The 20,261-nt window shown below is 41.7% G+C and overlaps 1 protein-coding gene across 7 annotated transcripts in view; it reads left to right on the top strand.

Annotated features, from left to right (window-relative positions):
* The window catches only part of NSD3 (nuclear receptor binding SET domain protein 3), a 198,281-nt gene that overhangs the window by 154,218 nt on the left and 23,802 nt on the right, over positions 1–20,261 (top strand). For 3 of the 7 annotated variants that reach the window (XM_040346229.1, XM_040346227.1, XM_040346225.1), the window contains exons 14-17: positions 3,664–3,807; positions 15,629–15,788; positions 16,379–16,581; positions 17,844–17,956. In XM_040346229.1, coding sequence (XP_040202163.1) covers positions 3,664–3,807; positions 15,629–15,788; positions 16,379–16,581; positions 17,844–17,956 — 620 coding nt within the window. The remainder of the gene's footprint in view (positions 1–3,663; positions 3,808–15,628; positions 15,789–16,378; positions 16,582–17,843; positions 17,957–20,261) is intronic. The other 4 variants (XM_040346228.1, XM_040346226.1, XM_040346231.1 and 1 more) reach the window with 3 other exon arrangements.

Genomic DNA, 20,261 nt, shown 5'->3' with positions numbered 1-20,261 from the left:
AATCATCAGTTCACTGGACTTGCCCAGGAGAACATGGTGCCAAGACATAGTCAAGCTCCTGGCAGACTCTGTGGGCTCCTCTGGATCATTTGAATACTCTGTCCTAGGTGGCAGTCTACAATACTGCTTCTAGGTTGCTGGCTTTAACAGCCTACCTGATTCAGTTATGCCTATGATCTTGATATCTAGAAAATTGACTTCTCGCGATGTCTATGATTACACCTGAAAAGCATATTTTACGTGGTGCGAGGCCAGGAATTTCCATCTCAGGAAGTACTTCATGGGATGAATTCTGTCTTTTCTACAGTCTGGTCTGGATCAACAGTTGGCCTTGCATACCATCATGGTTCAAATCTCATCCCTAAAGATTATTTTTCAAAGACCACTTACTTCTCCTTCCCTTGTGGAGGTATGTTGCTCACATTGTTCCCCCTATACTTTCCTAAGTGACTCAGTGGGATATCAACCTGTTGACTCTTCGAGTAACGGCCCTTTGAACCTATTAGGGATTTTCCTCTGTCTGTCCTTACTGGCAGGGTTGCCTTTCTCTTCACCACCACTTCTGCAAGGCTAGTTTTTGAGTTGCCAACCTGAACCTATAAAGAACCCTTTCTTGTGCTACACAAGGACAAGGTTGTTTTAAGGCCCATGGCCTCCTTTCTTCCCAGTGTGGTTTCTTCCTTTCTTTTTTTTTTATCAGATCATTTTTATTGAAAACAAACACAAAAAACATACACATACAATTTCCAATGTGCTACAAAATACAATAGCCACATATCGGGGACGGGGACACAGAAATACAGGATGTAGGATAGTATTATAACAGGTTTGCTTCTGATGCATATGCATTTTATCACTGGCCCATGGAGAGAATGTTTAAAGAAGTCATACTATGGGATGCAACACAAAGTGCTTGCATGTCCTTTTTTTAAACATATAGGTTAAATTTTGAAAACATAAGAAAATGTGCAGCCTTTATCAACCAGCTTTGCAAAGGGGGCAGTGCATGCTATAAATTCTGCAGGGTGCCCAAACTTTTGCAGACGCCATTTTTTTGTTTTCTGTAATTTTGAAAGTGTAAATGATGGAAATAAAATCTAACTTTTTTTGACATATTATAAGAATGTCTAATCTATAATTTTATGCCTTTTGGAGATTTTTCCATCTTTCCTTGGCTTCGTTATGCACATTAATACAAATTTTTACCTGGGGTCCCCAAACTTTCGATCCCCACTGTATGTGCTGGGTGTCCAGTGTGCCCCTGTGCCTTTAGGGGGGATTGGGCTACTTCCAGACCCACCTGCCCCTTATCCATCCATTAGAATTCTTATGCTACCACTGTGGAGACTCTCATACATTTAAAAGGTTAGGACTGCAAGTAATATAGGGTGCATTGAAGGGGCCTTGTAGCTTACACATGCATTTGCAAATGTGTGCTAACTAAACCCCTGTTTTAACGCATACTGTTGGACAGGTTAATTCGTTTGGTAAGCAGACTGGTTGGGCTGGGAATTTCCCCTGGTTTTGTCTTTCTTGCATTGCCCTTCCATATGCTTCTTGTTGTGAAGACCAGGTATAGATGGGGGCAGGGGCCATATGTTTGTTACAGGTAGCAGTATAACCCAATGTTCCAGAATACTATCCTGTACAAGGTTCCTCTAAAAAATCTTGCTACAGCTTATAATTCAAAGATTATCAACAGAAAATTATTAAGAGAAAATTAAAGGTTACAATCGCCATGAAAGTGCCAGTATATAACTTCTTTATCAGCAGAGTGGCCTATACTTTTCTAGTGTTAGTATGAAAATGCTGAATTCCTTAAAGTCAGACCTTAAACTAAACCTGCCACAAGCATGGGCATAACTAACATAAAAACATAAACATACAAAACCGTATAAGCTAAGTTATATATAAATGTTGTATTTGTTGGAAAAGGTAGAGGTGACATTTACTACCAAAAGATAGTTTGTGTTCTTCCAGTATTTCAGATGTCTACTGTATATATCTGAAACTACAGATTGTTTTGGATCATAGATTGAAGGTAACCTCATCATAAGCTTGGTCAGCGTTGTCCAGGCTTATTTCAGCTTTGCTGTAAAGCTGGCCATACACTAGTAGAATTTGTATGTAAATTCTCAGTATGTTCAATTAATATTTAAAAGTACTTGAACATTTTACTTTCTTTTAAATATTTTGGAACAAATTAACTTTTCTGAAAGAAAACAACATACACTATTAGAAATTAGTTTATTCAAGAAATATTTTTCATCCTGCTTCTTTGAATTTTCTCGTCACTGCGATCTAAAACGAACATTTATTTGGTCCCAATAACAAAAGATTGAATAAAGGTTTTTGATATGAAAAATTTCTAACAAAAGTTTTCTTCTAGTGTATTGCCAGCTTATAAATGTTACAATCTTATCCCACAGAGCAGTCTGTCAGTGAGCCACTGGAACTACACTGTGAGTGGCAGGAGTCTTCCTTTTGGAAATTCAGTATTAGAACAGTAGATGCTAAATTTTTGGGGATTTGCATAAGATTGATGGATGGTACAGGTCTTTGTTATAACAGGTTTGCTTCTGACGCATATGCATTTTATCACTGGCCCATGGAGAGAATGTTTAAAGAAGTCATACTATGGCATGCAACACAAAGTGCTTGCATGTCCTTTTTTTTAAACATATAGGTTACATTTTGAAAACATAAGAAAATGTGCAGCCTTTATCAGCCAGTCAAATTCCCTTAACCCTTTGAAAGGAAAGGCAGCCAGGGGGGTTCTACTTGCTATTCTTGTGTTTGGAGAGTGTCCCCCCCCCTCCAAATGTCACAATCACTGCAATTTCATGGGGTGCACTGAGATAACCCAATCATGATGCAGTCACAGTGATGTCAGCTGATCCACCCCTATGATCTGGCCTCCTACTAGGCAGGTCCTAGTAAAAGTAACTGTAAACCAACTTAAAAAAATAATAAGAAACATGTTATATTTACCTGCTCTGTGCAATGACGTTACAGAGAGTAGCCCTGATCCTTTTCTTCTCGGTTGCCCCTCCAACGTTTCTGGCTCCTCCCTCCTGCCCAGTGCATTCTATAGCAAGCTGTTTGCTATGGAGGCACTTGTGTGGGCTTGATCCCAAGCCATGCTCTGTGTGTCCTTTAAAACACAGATTGCGTCTCGGCCTCACCCTCCGCTCTCTGCTCACTGGCTGTAATTGACAGCAGCAGGGGCCATTGGCTCCTGCTGCTGCCTCTCTGTCCAGTGAGGAGGGGGAGAACCGAGAGAGCAGCTGCTATCGGGCACAGCCCTGGATTGGGATCCGGCTCAGGTAAGTATAGGGGGGAGCTGCAAACAGCAGCTTTTTTTTTTTTTTTTTACCTTAATGCAGAGAATGCCTTAAGGTATAAAACCTCCTCCCTTTAGAACCACTTTAACCTAATCAGAGCCACATATTGACACCACCCATGTCATTTTCTAATTTTAGTTGTTCTTATGTCATTCTTTTCACCCATGTTTACTTTTCATTTTCTCATTGTGTCTTTTTATTTATTTGTATTGTTTTCTTCTTCTTCCCTGAACCTCCACACCCCCTCCCCACTCTGTGTTGATCCTTGTGGAATCATGGGTGCTTTCATTGACCGCATCTCTCTGTTTGTTTTGTATAGGGCTGATAGTTCAGGATTATACCCTGGTCAGTTCTATGTCCTTTAAGTCCCACTTTCTACTGAATGACTCAAAGCGTGCAGAGTTGATGAAAATACCTATGATTCCTTCTTCCTCGCCAGCTTTCCTAAAGAAATCTGAGAAAGGTAACTAAAAATAGCTTTTCTCCCATTTAACCCACTCACATCTGCATTTAACTGTGTTTATAAAGATATAAAACCATAAAAAATCCATCCTTGCTTCGCACGCGGCTTTCCTTGCGCTGCTTTCTCGCTTTGCATGCCTTGTGAACTTGTAATGGATGCTGAGTTATTTTGGGTGTGTTGTGTCTCCTTCCTGATATCTGTGTGCTGTTATGGCTTAAAGGGCTCAAAATAATTCTACCTATTTTTTTATTTTTTACTTAAAATTCATTTTCTTTAGTTTGCTTTAAATTATAAAACACAGATGGCAAAAGCTAAAATGCTGTTTTCAGAAAATACATTTTGTTGTCACTGTGGAATCAACATAGGAATTTATGGACCTGAAGGCCGGTTTACAGCAGTTCTCTGGTCATCATGGTCATGGCCCTTCCATGGTTTGGAAAGGAGGGGAAGAGGCATCTCCCCACTAGTGCCACTACCCACTATTACATTCATAATTCTTTTAGTCGTATTTTAAAGCTTAGGTTAACTCAAATCTCATAAAACAGGACATGCTGAAAGCTCAGGTATGTAAACTAATAAGGGAATCCAGCTTCAAAAAATAATGACCGAGAATGACTAGGTGTCCCAGGAACTGCTCATCAGGTCAAGACATACTGTACAATAGTGAATGGCAGTCTCAGGTGGACCCCTGCCAGGCCACTCTCCCCAACGTTTTTCACTCTGCCCACCGGAACTTACTCATGGGGATGGCTTCCCATCCCCATGAGTAAGATCTGGTGGGTGGAGTGAAACACGTTGGGGGCATGGCCTGCCGGGAGTCCAGGCTGAGACTGCTATTCACTATCATATAGCAAGTCTTGACTTGATGTGTGGTTCCCAGGACACCTAGTCACCCTCTACCATTGCCTGGAGCATAGACAAGCTCCCTTCCCGGCCAGCACTCACAGATGTGGGCACAGGACTTCATTCCCATACCGCCTGAGTGCCTGAGAGTCATTAAAACACAGTGGGTTTTTAGCATGCCTCCCTCCCCCTCAAAAACAAACAAAAAAACAGATGTGCCAGTTTTAGTAGGCCTTGACACCCAAGCTGTAAGTTGGTCATCATTACCAAAATACAGTCTAGAAATAAGATTTTAGCATAGCACTAAGGCCCAGTGTGTGAATTGAGTGACTTAATGTTATGTTGCCGCCATTTTTTCTTTACCCTCAGAAGGCTACTTTGTAAAAATGTAATAAAATATAACGTACGATACAATAGCCCTCAGTAGCCAGTCTCGTTTTTAGTGATCTGACTGCAATAAATTTAAAGTAACCATGCACTTCGTTAATACAGGGAAAACGTAACGTGTTCACTTGTCACCCCCTCCCATTTCAGAATACCTTTCCAAGAATGGACTTCCACCTGATATTTTAATAATTATAAGCAGAAATATAAGCTCAATATTTGTGGTTTTAACTTTACACTGAATTCCAAATTGTGAATTTTTAGAGAATTTTTTCTTTGTGTTAAAGTGGTAGTAAACTGTCAAATCTGCCGACAGGCAGGCTTTTTATAAAGAAGAGACTCTCGCTAGCGGTCTCTTCTGTCATACATGTCCTCCATGCCTGTCAACGACTAATGTGATCTGAGCTGCACATGCGTAGCTCAGATTACATTTACGTCTTGCTCTGCATGCTGCAGCGATGTGACTCCCGCACACGGGAGTGAGGTCACAACGGCCTGGCCAATCAAGTGCCCGGAGATGCGAAACCCGAAACGAAGACCGGAGGAAGATGGAAGCATCTAGGATCGGGGAGAGCCCTGACAGCATATTGCTGGAGGGCTCAGTTTGTTGGTAAGTTTATCATAATGTACTAGTATGCAGTGCATACTAGTACATTATGGCTTAAACTTCAGGGGTGCACATTATTTTTTATTGTCATAGAGACTTTACTACTATAAGAAATTGAATGTACATGGAAAGTTCCATTACAATGGAGTTTGTGTATATATAGAAATATAAAAGTTACCATTGCTAAAGATGCAAGTTCTGAAGCCAATTTCCTTGCTTACTTGTGGCAGAAATGTGAGTACTTGCTTACGAACATGCTGCATTTTTTAACGTCGTTTTAAACAATGTCGTTTTTCGGGTTGTAAAAATTGATCGCGTGTGTGCTAAAACAACGAAAAAAACCTGCGCATGCTCAGAAGCAAGTTATGAGACGGGAGCGCTCGTTCTGGTAAAACAACCATTCATAATGGAGTAAGCACATTCATCACGCTGTAACAGACAAAAAAGCGCGAATCGTCTTTTACTAACACGGAATCAGCTAAAGCAGCCTAAAGGCGAATCGAACTTCCCCTTTAAAGTGCAGTCGTACGTGTTGTACGTCACCGTGCTTTGCTAGATCATTTTTTAAAAACGATGGTGTGCGGGCTATGTCGTTTTAATGATGAAGTTGGAAAAACTTCGTTTTTTTTAAACATGCTGAAAAACTATTTTTTTTTTCATGCTGAAAAATGATCGTGTGTACGCGGCATTAGCAAACAGCTAATTACAAATCTGAACTTCATGTATATGGGAGCTGTTTTGCCTGCCACAGGATTTGTATTTGTATCTGCCCACCCACTTCCTGTGGCCCATCTACCATCCCTGTGTGGCAGGCCAGAAGAATAAATTGTTGCTGCAGTTCAGTGATACAATTACAGGTCTTGTCCCTCCTTAGCCTTTTATCAGACGAGCCAGTATAACAATAGTTAAAAGTACCCCAAACCATCCTTATCACATCTTGATTATGTTATACTGTAGATCTTAGATTCCTACAGATTACTTCTGTGGCTTAATTTACATCCTGCAGGGATTTGTACCTCTGCTGTCCCAACCATACACAGGTATCTCCTCCTGGAAAATTATGCAGCCTCCAGAGTCTATGGAGATGGCCCATTTCTCTCTATAGGAGACCCCTGCCAGTGTACAAAATACAAGGAAAGCCATGATTCTGGGCAGGACTCAGCTGTCAGTTTAGAGTATGGACTTCATTTACAACAGAGTGCAGATATTGCCATCCACTCTCTGCTATATACTGTAATGTTGTTCAACACCACAGCATCCAATGGAGTTCTTCCATGTAGATAAAGTCAGCAACCAGGTGAGGATGAATAAAATGTCACATGTTCCAAACAGGGCCAACACTAACACGTTTCAGCCTATCAAGGCCTTACTCATATTGTGTAAGGCCTTGATAGGCTGAAACGTGTTAATGTTGGCTATGTTTGGAACATGTGTACTCTTTCGACTAAATAAAGAGACATTTCATTCATCCTCACCTGCTGACTTAAAGGGGATGTAAACCCTTGTGTTTTTTTCATCTTAATGCATCCTATGCATTAAGGTGAAAAAACATCTGGCAGTTACCGGCCCCCTAGCCCCCATTTTACTTACCTGAGCCCTGGAATTCACTCGGCAGAGATGCACTGTCCCTCTCTGCACTGGGCCCGGCTCTTGATTGGATAGATTGATAGCAGCACAGCCATTGGCTCCCGCTGCTGTCAGTCAAATCCTGATCAATGATGTGGGGAGTGGGGCCGAGTCAAGCATTCGTGTCTATGGACGCAAATGCTGGACTCAGGAGCACGCCCGTAAGGTAACCCTCCAGGAGAGCGCTTCTCCTAGGGGGGGTTATCTGATGCAAGGAGGAGCCGCGAGAGCCACCGAGGGATCCCAGAAGTCGAGGATCGGAGCCACTTTGTGCAAAACGAGCTTCACAGTGGAGGTAAGTATAACATTGTTATTTAAAAAGAAAAAAAAAAAAGCTTTAAAATCACTTTAAGCTACATGAAAGGACTCTTGTGTTGTGGGGTGGAGACTACAAGTAAGGCACGGTGAATGGAAACAGAAAGCTCTTGCCAGCCCTGATTGGGTTGCAGTGCCATTATCTTGCGGATGTATCCAATGGAGTTGTCTCTGCTTATTGCTGCGCACTCAGTAAAGAGAACGCCGTGATTGGAGGAGAGTCCTCCAGTCACAACTTTGACAGGTCACATGACTGGGCTCTGCTTCTGGCACTTTTTTTTATTATTAACTCATTCATGTTATTTACACTACACTATTTAGAAGCTCCAAGTATATTTGAAAAGCACATTACCATGCACCCAGTAAACGTGGTCATTTAAAAAAAAATCTATATAAAGCAGCAGAATGGCAGTGGCATGCCTTCATCTGCCATTTGTAATAAACAGTAAATGTGTAGTGATGAAGACCAAAAAGTGCTGCACATGTCACCTTTTCTGAAACAGTACTTATATTTAATGCAAACCTGTAGCCAGCTTATATGTATTTACATATGTACATAATAGTATTTAAATATTACTAACAAGCAGAAAATAAGATTTAAAGAAAACCCACATTGACCTCAGTAGTTGTGGACATTGTGAAGCGCTTCACCCTTAAAGTTGCCCAAGTTGTACTCCGCGTTCCCTGCCCTTCCCACAGAGCTAACCTGATATACCAGGACTGGGGGAGAATAATCTGAGCTGCTATGGGAACAACTTGAACAACTTTAGCGCTTCTGTTGTAAAATGTGAATTAGAATTGCTCCACAGTGGTCATTGAGTGGTCACGCTACAGAGACTACTGAGTGGTCACAGGGCGTGTTTTACAATTTTATTCACTGCTTGCTAAGAATATGTAAATATTATGGGCAGCACAGTGGCTAAGTGGTTAGCACTTCCACCCGGAAGCACTAGGGCAATCTGTTCAAATTCCAACTATTGTACTACTTGCCCAGAGTTTTCATGTTCTCCCTGTGCCTTTGTGGGTTTCCTCCAGGTACTCCAGTTTCCTCCCACACTCCAAAGTCATTCTGGTAGGTTAATTTGCTCTAGACTAAATTGGCCCTAGTATGTGTGTTAGAGACCTTAGATTGTAAGCTCCTTGAGGGCAGAGACTGATGTGAATGTACAATATACTGTATATGTGAAGCGCTCTGTAAATTGACGGCACTATATGTATAAAACACCAATGCGCCACAGAAAAAAAATATATATACATATTAAACTAAATTAACGTGTAGCTGCCACTTTCTATAAAAAATAGGGAAAATCTCAAACTATCACCTGTACAGATCACTTTAGGTAAACTCTGTGTGGCACTAAAGTGCATAATCAAATACAGAAACAAATATATAAACACGTACACTGATAAATACACAAAAATAATGTGATAAGTGACACAAGCATGAAGTAATTGCATGGAATCACCCAAGTGATCATAAACATAAAAAGTGAGAAAAAGGAAAGAATATAAAATTGTAGTATAACACTAGTCCATAGAACTACATGACAAAGCATGTCACAGTGCAATCAAAAGTCCTCCAAATATGTAGTTCTTCACACCACACCGCTTGTGCGCCAATCGCCTCTTCCCCATAACATATGAACTCACCAAAACAAATTGCCTCACATTCTCATGTTTGGCAATAATGCCGTTTAGCCACACTGGGTTAATGAATCCAATATAGCGATATCCACCTCTTCGGTTATGAAGCAACTCACTCCTTTTCTAAGCAGCAACCCGGACCACGGTGGCGTGCTTTCGACCTGGAGCGCACACGGCTCTTGGCGACAGGAAGTGACGTCAGACAGGGGCTCGTAGTGATGACGCGTTTCAATGCTTCCGCATTTTTATCAGATCAGTGCAATCCCAGGGAGTCACGGTCTTTCCCAGCAGTTGTCAGAAAAAAAATAATAATAATAATAATTAGGAAGCAGCAGGACTAAAGCTGTACAGACGTACAGCTTTAGTCCTGCTGCTGCTTTCTAATTATTATTATTATTATTTTTTTTCTGACAACTGCTGGGAAAGACCGTGACTCCCTGGGATTGCACTGATCTGATGAAAACGCGTCATCACTATGAGCCCGTCTGACGTCACTTCCTGTCGCCAAGAGCCGTGTGCGCTCCAGACCGAAAGCACGCCGCCGAACAGGTACTTCCGGGATTTGCTGTTCCCGCAGTGCTCTGCCTCGCTTCTTTCCTGGACAGCAACCAACAATATCTTCACCAGAGAAGCCACCATCATCGGCTGACGATCTACAGTGACTACACTTCCCCTTTTTATGAGCGCATTTTGTACTACTTTTTAGTGAGTAGCCATTTGGCTGTTTTAATGAATTAATAAATTCCATATTATCAGACATACTGCACTTATTAGTAGGCACATTTTTTCTTTTTGTTTTTTCTCTATAATAGAGAGTAGCTACTCTCTATTCAAGTCCTCCGAGCATGTAATTTGGCAATTTGTTTTGGTGAGTTCATTTCTTATGGGTAAGAGGCAATTGGCGCACAAGCAGTGTGGTGTGAAGAACGCTAAATATTTGGAGGACTTCTGATTGCACTGTGACATGTAGTTCTATACTACAATTTTATATTCTTTTATTTTTTTCACTTTTTATGTTTATGATCACATAGGTGATTTCATGCACTTATCACATTATTGATGTGTATTTATCAGTAATATCAGTATATTTTGTATATATTTTTTTGTGTATTTGATCATGCACTTTAGCGCCACTGTTTACCTAAACTGTATAGGTGAGCACTATATAAGTACCTGTAATAAAAAAAAAAAAATAGTATTAATAGCCTGGCCACAGTGCTACTTTATAAGATTTTGTAAATGCTTAAAGCGGTAGTTCACCCTCACCCACATGATTTTACCATCGAGACAGGCATTGTAGCGCGAGCTACAGTATGCCTGTCCCGATTTTTTTAACCCCGGACTCACCTTGTAATCGGACATCGTAGATTTCGGCTCCCGCGGGGAATGGGCGTGCCTATGGAGAGGGAGGATGATTGACGGCCGGCCCTGGCACGTCACTCTCCCCGAAGACAGCCGGAGTAGGTCTCGGCTCTTCACGGCGCCTGCGCACAGGCTATGCGCAGGCGCCGTGAAGAGCCAAGCCTATTTCGGCTATTTCCGGAGAAGCGTGACGCTCCAGAGCCGGCCGTCAATCATCCTCCGTCTCCATAGGCACGCCCATTCCCCGGTATCTTCGATGAACGATTACAAGGTGAGTACGGGGGTAAAAAAATCGGGACAGGCATACTGTAGCTCGCGCTACAATGCCTGATTTTATGGTAGTAGAATTTTTTTTTTTTTTTTTTTTTCCGTTCATAGGGTGAACCCCCGCTTTAATTTGTCATTTCCTTTAAAAAGCAGTCTATGTAGACATGCTTTTCCATCCTCCTAATAGCTGCATTCATCTGTAGGTTTCCCACTTTCCTGAAAGAGCCTAAAAAATGTTGCTCTTATTTCATATAAATCACTTGTATAGTATATAAACTACTATAAATCTTTCCCTTTTTGTTTTTAACCCAGAACAGTGATTGCAAACATTTTTGATAGAAAACTAGAACTTTGTTTTGATGCCTAATAATGTAATATTAGTAATAATATTATTAATACCCCCTGTGGGTTTATGCTTACGATCACAATTATTTTCAGCCCTCTGCTTGCGCTGGCTGCTTTTGGCTTTGATGCTGAAGCATTACTTATAAGCTATGCCAATGTCTGCTGTGTTGCTTGAGCTTGAAATATATTTCCTCTAAAACACTGGTTATTGGACAATCTGAACAATGTAGGCATTTTTTTAGAGGAAATATATCCTGCTGGGAGGTCTTTGTGGCTGTTGGGTTTTCTTTAATAGGGAAGGAAAGTGGATGTGTTCCCAAAGCAATTAGATTCTGGCTGTCATTTCTATTGTTTAGAAATGAACAGCAGCATCTGATTGGTTGCTGTCGGCCACGCCTCCATCGTCCTTCTCCATTTATACTCAAGTGGCACTGTTTGATGAATTTTGTGTCTGGTGATAAGAGGGATCCATGGGCACCATAACTGGTAGGTTTGGACACACCTGTTTTTAGAAAGAAATGCTTCTGGGCAGAACATTGTGGATGTATGTTGCCTGGTGGAATTTTTTTTGTTTCTTTTGCCAATTCAATAATGTTCACAGCTTCATTTGTTCAGGGTTTTGTCAATATGTTACTTACCATTGTGCAATATTTCGGAATTTTCACTGCTCTATATGAAGTATAATTCACCCTATTACTATCTATATGTCTTTCCCTCTATAAACCCTCATTTTCCCTTTCCCAATATAATATGTTGTATAACCCTGTAATTTATTTATTTTTTGTGGTCACAATGTTATGACTGATCAGTGTATTGGATTGCAAGCAAAATTTCTTTCCGGAAGCATGCTTGTAATCCAAAGCACTTGTATATCAAAACAAATTTTCCCATAAGAAATAATGGAAACTCAGATGATTCATTCCACAACCATTTATTCATAAATCCTTCAGTTTATAGTCCATATAAAAAGATTATAGCAATGTGAAAGGTTGTGTAACCATAAAATGTCTATCCACAAATGGAAGCCTCCACAAGGGGATTAGAAGCAAAATCCAGCAGGAGCTACAGAGTATTAAACAGAAGAGAGGCGCCTCTAAGTGTAGAATATGGTTACGTTTAATGAGGGTACAACATTTAGTACAACATGGAAGCCTGTCCGTCGGACATGTTCGGTCGTCTGTACGACTCACCGCTCGGCCGAAAGCCCTCGCATGCGTCGAAGTGATTCGACGCATGCGTGGAAGCATTGACCTTCCGCGGACCGTTTTCATCGGACATGTCTGCTGGCGGATTTTGGTCTGATGGCTGTACACACCATCAGACCAAATTTCCCGCGGACAGCGAACACTGTGACGTGGCCGCTCCGTCGCCGCGACGATGACGCGGCGACGTGCGCGACCCTGGAAGGTCAATGCTTCCACGCATGCGTCGAATCACTTCGACGCATGCGAGGGCTTTCGGCCGAGCGGTGAGTCGTACAGACGACCGACCATGTCCGACGGACAGGCTTCCAGCGGACATGTTTCTTAGCATGCTAAGAAACATTCGTTCGCTGGAAACATGTCCGATCCGCCGGAAAACTGTCCGGTCGGCCGTACAGACGACCGAACATGTCCGCGGAATGAATATGCTGTGATGAATAGCAGACAGGAGACCTCCACCAATGGAACACACTGACTCTTACCAGAGATCAATCAATATTCAGCATAAACGAAATCCAGCCTCCACTAAGGAACAGGTAAACTCTCATTCAATAAACCACCACGATAAGCAGTATTCCTCTCTGATGGCAGCCCAATAAAATGCTCTTGCTAGGGAAAAGGCATCTGAATACTTTATCTTAATGACATTAAAGAAGGAGGAATTGTTTATTCCTACTGATGCCGGGATATTTGTTTGCTCCCAATGGCCATAGTCCTGCCCCCCTAAAGTCTGAAGGGCGGTAAACTTTCCATTTGTTTAGAAAGTTTGTAAACCCCCGGCCCTAAATGATCTTATTTAAGTTTGTTAAAACAGAAAAAAAAAATTGTGTATAGTTGGCAGATAAGCATGTACATGGGGGTATATATATATATATATATATATACTGCTCAAAGACTGTACTTTATTGCAAGGTGTGAGGTCTGACCTGACAATGACAACAGACACTTTATTAGGGACATATGTAAGTGGATGTTTAAAAGTTTTTTGTAAGCCCACCCCTTGGATTCTCTTACACTCACCTTCCTAGGGCTCCATGTTGCTCCTTTCTTTATCGCAGCTGCCACAAAATATTTATGTCGCTCCTATCATGACTCCAGTATGTAACCACACACCATGATGCAGTGCATGGTCACAAGCAGCCAGTCGACTGGCCCAAGTGTTATCATGTGGCATAAAGATTATACAATCAGCCCTCTGTAAACTTCGACATGGATATTTTGCAGCAGCTGCAACAGAGGAGGAGCGCTGCATTGGTGAGTGTAAGTTGGTCACAGGGTGGGCTTTAACCACTTCCTTACTGGGCACTTAAACCCCCTTCCTGCCCAGAGGACTTTTTGCGATTCGGCACTGCGTCGCTTTAACTGACAATTGCGCGGTCATGCAACGTGCCTTTCCAAACAAAATTTACGTCCTTTTTTCCCCACAAATAGAGCTTTCTTTTGGTGGTATTTGATCACCTCTGCGGTTTTTATTTTTTGCGCTATAAACAAAAATAGAGCGACAATTTTGAAAAAAATAAAAAAAAATTACTTGTTGCTGTAATAAATAGCTCAATTTTTTTTTAACTTTTTTTTTATCCTCAGTCTAGGCCGATACGTATTCTACATATTTTTAGTAAAAAAAAAAAATCGCAATAAGCGACTGGTTTGCGCAAAAGTTATAGCGCCTACAAAATGAGGGACAGAATTATTATTTTTTATTATTTTTTTTTTTACTAGTAATGGCGGCGATCTGCGATTTTTATTGCGACTGCGACATTATGGCGGACACATCGGACACTTTTGACACATTTTTGGCACCATTCACATTTATACTGCGATCAGTGCTATAAATATGCACTAATTACTGTATAAATGTGACTGGCAGGGAAGGGGTTAACACTAGGGGGTGAGAAAGGGGTTAAATGTATTCCCTATATAGTGTTCTAACTGTGGGGGAAGGGGTGGTGACTGGGGGAGGTGACCGATCTGTGTCTCTATGTACAAGAGACACAGATCAGTCTCCTCTCTCCCTGACAGCACCGCTGTCTGTGAGAGCCGGCAATGAGAAATGATCTCATATGTAAACATATGAGATCATCTCTCATTCGCCGCACAGATCGCCTAGCAAACGGCCACTCCGATTGGCCGTTCACGGCGATCTGTGATTGGCTGTGTCCAAGGGACACGGCCAGCACAGAAGTTCCCCGCTGCACGCTCGGGAGCGCGCGTTGGGAACGCGGAAAGGGGCGGCCGTAGAAACACGGCGCCCCAGAGAAGTAGAACCACCCTGCGGCCGTATATAGTCGTACGGCCGTCGGGAAGTGGTTAAAGAGGCTTTTTTCACTTGGGTCTGAATAATAATAACAACAGATGACCACTAGAAAGAGCATTTACAAATCTGAAATGCAAAAGTCACTTTCAATGCCTGAGTAAGCTTTATCTATACTTACCGACTGTACTCTATAAGTAATGGGTTCTATGGGTAAAATCTATATATAATTAAATCTTTATAAATCTCTCTGATTTTGTTTCCACCAGGCATCATATGTTCATCCAGATATCCTGCCAGTCATGTTAAAAGACTATCTGGCAGTTTAATAAAAAATAAGGACTGGCTCACCTCCTTGGCTCTATATGTGCTTTTTAGTCATGCTTTAGTTATGCCACCAGCATCCATTGTGTTGATGGGCTTCTTCCACATGAACACAGATAATATACAATAGAGCACCTCATGCACAGTCGTTAGTATACCCACATTAACAAGCAATTAAATTGTACAGGTTTTGCACTGTTTGGCTTTTTGCAATTTATCAGGAAAGGAATTGATTCTGTACATGTGCATACTACTCCCATCAAGTCAAAATCTGGCATAGCACATCTCCTGAGTGTAAAACCATTTTAGAGATGATGGTGTATGCCAGCAATGCTTAATGCAACAGTTTTGCCAATATGTATCTTAAGGTTGCATTCAGCTTTTTGGTTTACACCCCCCCCCCCCCCCTTCAGCAGAGCGTGACATAAAAAGCCCACATGGACCATTAAAAACTACTAGTGTTACCACTAAGTATTTTGGGTGTTTCCTACAGAGTGACATTCTCTGATTGCTCGTCCGTTCTGCCCAGTCAGAAGCCAGTTGGTCCGTCATAACTTAGCTTGTAACCCTTTTGTTGTTTGGGTGTCAATGAAAGGGTTGGTATGGCACCCTAATCAGTATTCTTAATAAGGTGTTATGTGTTCATTCGAGGAGGCGGCAAGCTACTATGCTGCGATTCGTGTCCAGCCGCCTTCCACCCTTCCTGTCTCAACATAGAGATGCCACAAGGATCCTGGAGCTGCAATGACTGTAGGACGGGGAAGAAGCTGCACTACAAACAGATTGTGTGGGTCAAGCTTGGGAATTACAGGCAAGTGCTGAATTCATGGTATCATTGTGTGATTATGAGTGTAGACAAGGTACTTTGCCCTTCTAGTATGTCTGTAGCCAGTATTCTTAACCACTGGAGGACCAGCCACCATACATGTACTGCGGCAGGGCAGCCAGATCACATACCTAGTCGCTGATCGCCGCCATTAATAGTACATTTTTTTTATGAATATATATATATATAAAGATATCAAATAGTTTGTAGACACTATAACTTTTGCACAAACCAATCAATATACGCTTATTAGGATTTTTTTTTTTACCAAAAATAAATTTGTTTTTTTTAATTTTTTTTTATTGGATATGTGTTATAGCAAAAAGTAACGACTTTTTTACTTTTTTTTTTTTTGTCGTCAGCCTTTTTTTCAAATACCACCAAAAGAAAGTGTCACACGGCCACGCAATTGTCAGTTAAAGTAACGTAGTGCTGTATTGCAAAAAATGGCCTGGTCAGGAAGGGGGGGGGGAAATCTTCCTGGGGTTAAGTTAAGGGCTAAAGATACTTTGTCTATATATCACTGATTTTCTGGTTATGTACTCTAAAATACCATTTTGCTTTTTTTTCTCCAGATGGTGGCCAGCTGAGATCTGCAATCCGAGGTCCGTCCCACTCAATATCCAGGGCCTGAAACATGACATAGGAGATTTTCCAGTTTTCTTCTTTGGTTCTCATGATTATTATTGGGTACACCATGGTCGTGTCTTTCCCTATGTAGAAGGGGATAAAAGCTTTGCAGAGGGCCAGACCAGTATGAACAAAACTTTTAAGAAAGGTTAGTATGTGGAATGATGAAAAGAAAAGGTTACCTCAAACACTGTTTCTTCACTTATTTGTTTTAAGGTCGTCCAAACACAGATAGAAACACCCATTTATATAGGCACCACATCCCAAACAAAGATGTTTATTCACGATGGCTACCTCAAACTCATATATACTTTCCATACAAGTTTATAAGAGAGCACAAATTCTGTTAAATTTATTTGGTACTTGTTTTGGAAGGCGTGGGGAAGAGATATAATCGCAATAATGGTTTTTATTACGGTTAGTGTAAAGTTTACTTTCTATTTTAGTACCAGGACAGGAAGTAAGGGGGAATCTCTCCAATGTAACATTACAATAGGGAAGGGTTAGAGCAGGGGTGTCCAAACTTTTTTCAAAGAGGGCCAGATTTGATGAAGTGAAAATGCGTCAGGGCCGACCATTTTGCTGACATTCTTTGAACCATTAAAATTTGGTCTAAGTGTGTTTGCCCGAGTACTAATATACGGCCCAATAAGAATTCTCCTGCCTTTGTGGCTGTGTGTGGTGAAGAGATGATCTTGGGCGTATTATTTGGATACATTGTATTTATCATCGTATAACACTCACCTTGACATTAGGGAAGTTTCAGGAAAAATTTAAATAAAGGAACTGTGAAGCAAAATAAGGGTCATTGCCCATCAATGCAGTCCAATCATTGCCAATTTGCAGTCTCGCCATTGCCATAAATGCAGCCTCTCCATTGCCCATCTGCAGCCTCGGGGGGGTGGGGGCCTGATGAGCGTCAACAGATTACATACAGGAGAATCTCCTGTTTACACAGCAGCCTCTTTAATACAATGTCCCACCTCCTATGATAGACAGAGGAGTCGTCCAATGGCAGCCAAGGAGACAAGACTTCCTATTACAGATGCCGCAGAGTAAACGGGAGATTCACCTGTATGTAATTTGACAGTACTCATTCCCCCCTCCCTGTCCCCTCTGAGGCAGCGCCGATAAATACAGTATATATCCAAATTGCCAGGGGGCCACATTAAACTGGAACGGGGGCCGCAATTGGCCCCCGGGCCGGACTTTGGACATGCCTGGGTTAGAGCATCTGAAAGGTTTTAGTTGTTGCCTGTGTTTCAGTTGTGGAAGTTTCCTTATTTTTCTGTTGTGTAATGTGATGTACTCTAAGTCCTGCAAATCTGGTTAACCATTGTGCAAATGCATACAGTATACACATTGTATATACATTTAGTGATTCTGCCTCTGTTTTAATGTTATGTGCAGCTCTGGAAGAGGCTGCTAAGAGGTTCCATGAACTGAAGGCACAGCGGGAGAGCAAAGAAGCACTGGAAGTGGAGAGAAACTCCAGAAAACCCCCTCCATACAAGCACATCAGGGTATGAAACCATGGAAAGGCCCTCATTGGCTTTACTTTGACACTTGCATGCCCATACAATGGCTTGGTGGCCAAGTTAGTTTAGGAAACTGGAAAAACTTTGCAAACATTTTGAGACACTTCTCAGTAGACCCTCTGCTCCTTTTTTCACCAGTTCATTTATTTTATGATTTACCTATGTCAGGTGAGGAAAAGGAAAAGCCTATAAAAAATGTAAATTGTGTGCATTTGAGCTTGCTTCTCTATTCCTGCTGCATTAGGCACAAGCCCCCAAGTACCATATAGTAAATGCATGCTTGGTGCTGCCCAGTTTTCAGAGCTGTTGTTTAGATCCTCTAAATACTGAAAAAAAAATAACGTTTTCATAGCAGAGTCCCTACTCCACTTGTTGCATATTTCTCGTGATTACAGTAGCATTATTTTAAGAATCAGATGCCTATAATTCATTGACAGCTAGTCCCACATGGCAGTTGTTTACATCTGCACACTTTTGATGAGTTGTAGGTGTGGTGCCATTAAAAAGTCCTGTCTGCTGCATTTAATGTGATTTGCAACAGAAAGCTTGCTAAATGGATTTCAGTGGTAACTCAAGTAAAATGTGCAAATTTAAAGATGACAGCTCTTCTTTCTCTCTAAACACACTTGCAGAGCCTGGCTTCAATCATACCCTCTCTGTACTCTGTAATGTATTTCCTGCTAGTTCAAACCCTGCCTTTTTACCTTTTATTCCTCTTGGCAATTATTGATCAAACACATTCCCTGTGTAATAATGCATCACACATATGTTTTATTATGCAAGTCATAGGAATCATATATACCGTTTCACCTGTATCACTACAATCTCGCCACTCGTGCATCCCAAGCCCTATTCCACCCACACTATGGGATTCTGGAACAAATTGGCATCTTCAGGATGAAGAAAAGTGGAAACCCCTTAGAGAGGGCAAAAGAAGGTGGGAGGTTTGCAGCCCCAGTAGAAGCTGGTCTGTCCAAGGTTGGTGGAAGAAACACTGGAGAAAGTCTAAGGCCCCATACACACGAGAGGATTTATCCGCAGATACGGTCCAGCGGACCGTTTCCACGGATAAATCCTCTCAAAGATTTCCGCAGATTTCTATGCGATGGAGTGTACACACCATCGCATTGAAATCCCCGCGGAAATCCTCTGCCGATGACGTGTCGCGCCGTCGCCGCGATTATGACGCGGCGACGGGCGCGACGCTGTCATATAAGGAATTCCACGCATGCGTCAAATCATTACGACGCGTGCGGGGAATCCCTTTGGACGAATGGATCCGGTAGGTCTGTACAGACGAGCGGATCCATCCGTTGGAATGGATTCCAGCAGATGGATTTGTTGTGCAGCACAGCAAATATTCGATCTGCTGAAATCCATCCCAGAGGAGATTTCTCCGCGGAAAAAGATCCGCTGGCGTGTACACACCATAGGATCTATCCGCAGAAACCCATTTGCTGGGATTTATCTGCGGATGGATTCTATCGTGTGTATGGGGCCTAATAGTGAAGCTCGATCAGCCGGACCACAGAAGAGTGAAGCTTGGGCGCATGAATGCCAAGACTGTGCGTGATACAAGTGAAGTGAAACATGGTGGATATAATTCCTGTGACTTATACAACAAAACTAGTATGTGTCATGCCTTTTGTGTTTGATCAATGATTGTTAAAAGGAATAAGGTACAAAGACTGGGTTTGAACTTGCAGGAAAGAAAGTTCTGATTTTGACATCAATGGAAACGTAGTACAGAAAGGGTGTGATTAAAGCCTGAACCTGCAATGTCTATGGGGAGTAAGGAGCACTGTCATCTATAAATTTATGCTAAATCTATCTAGATGGTGATCTTTCTGGCAGCATTGTACATCCTTTTATTGTTGGACTATCATGTAAAATGCACATGCAAGTACCTAAAACCACAAAGTTGTGTACAGGTCCCTTACTGTCTTCAGACACATTTATCTAACTTTTCGGCATCCCTGTTGTATACATTACTCAGCAGGTTGATAGTACAAGCACATCTATAAAGCCATTATAACATATGACTTATGCTTCAATACCAGCTCTCTCAAGTAGGCTGTTGTCGATAATATCTGAAATTGCAGCTCACAGGCAAGTAGAGCCTGGATGCTTGTTTTCTGCATGGATAGATTCAAATCATTTTGCTCCCAACGAACATAGACGTGTTCTGTATATCTAGTGGGTTTAATTTACTAAAGGCAAATAGACTGCAGTTGCACTCTGCAAGTGCAGTTGCTCCTAAGCTTAGTAATTGAGTAGAAGCTCTGCTGAC

Source organism: Rana temporaria, chromosome 3 (assembly GCF_905171775.1).
Source record: "Rana temporaria chromosome 3, aRanTem1.1, whole genome shotgun sequence".
NCBI classification, from domain to species: domain Eukaryota; kingdom Metazoa; phylum Chordata; class Amphibia; order Anura; family Ranidae; genus Rana; species Rana temporaria.
The sequence above is the reverse complement of the archived record's forward strand: the minus strand, read 5'-3'. Positions and strand labels throughout refer to the sequence as shown.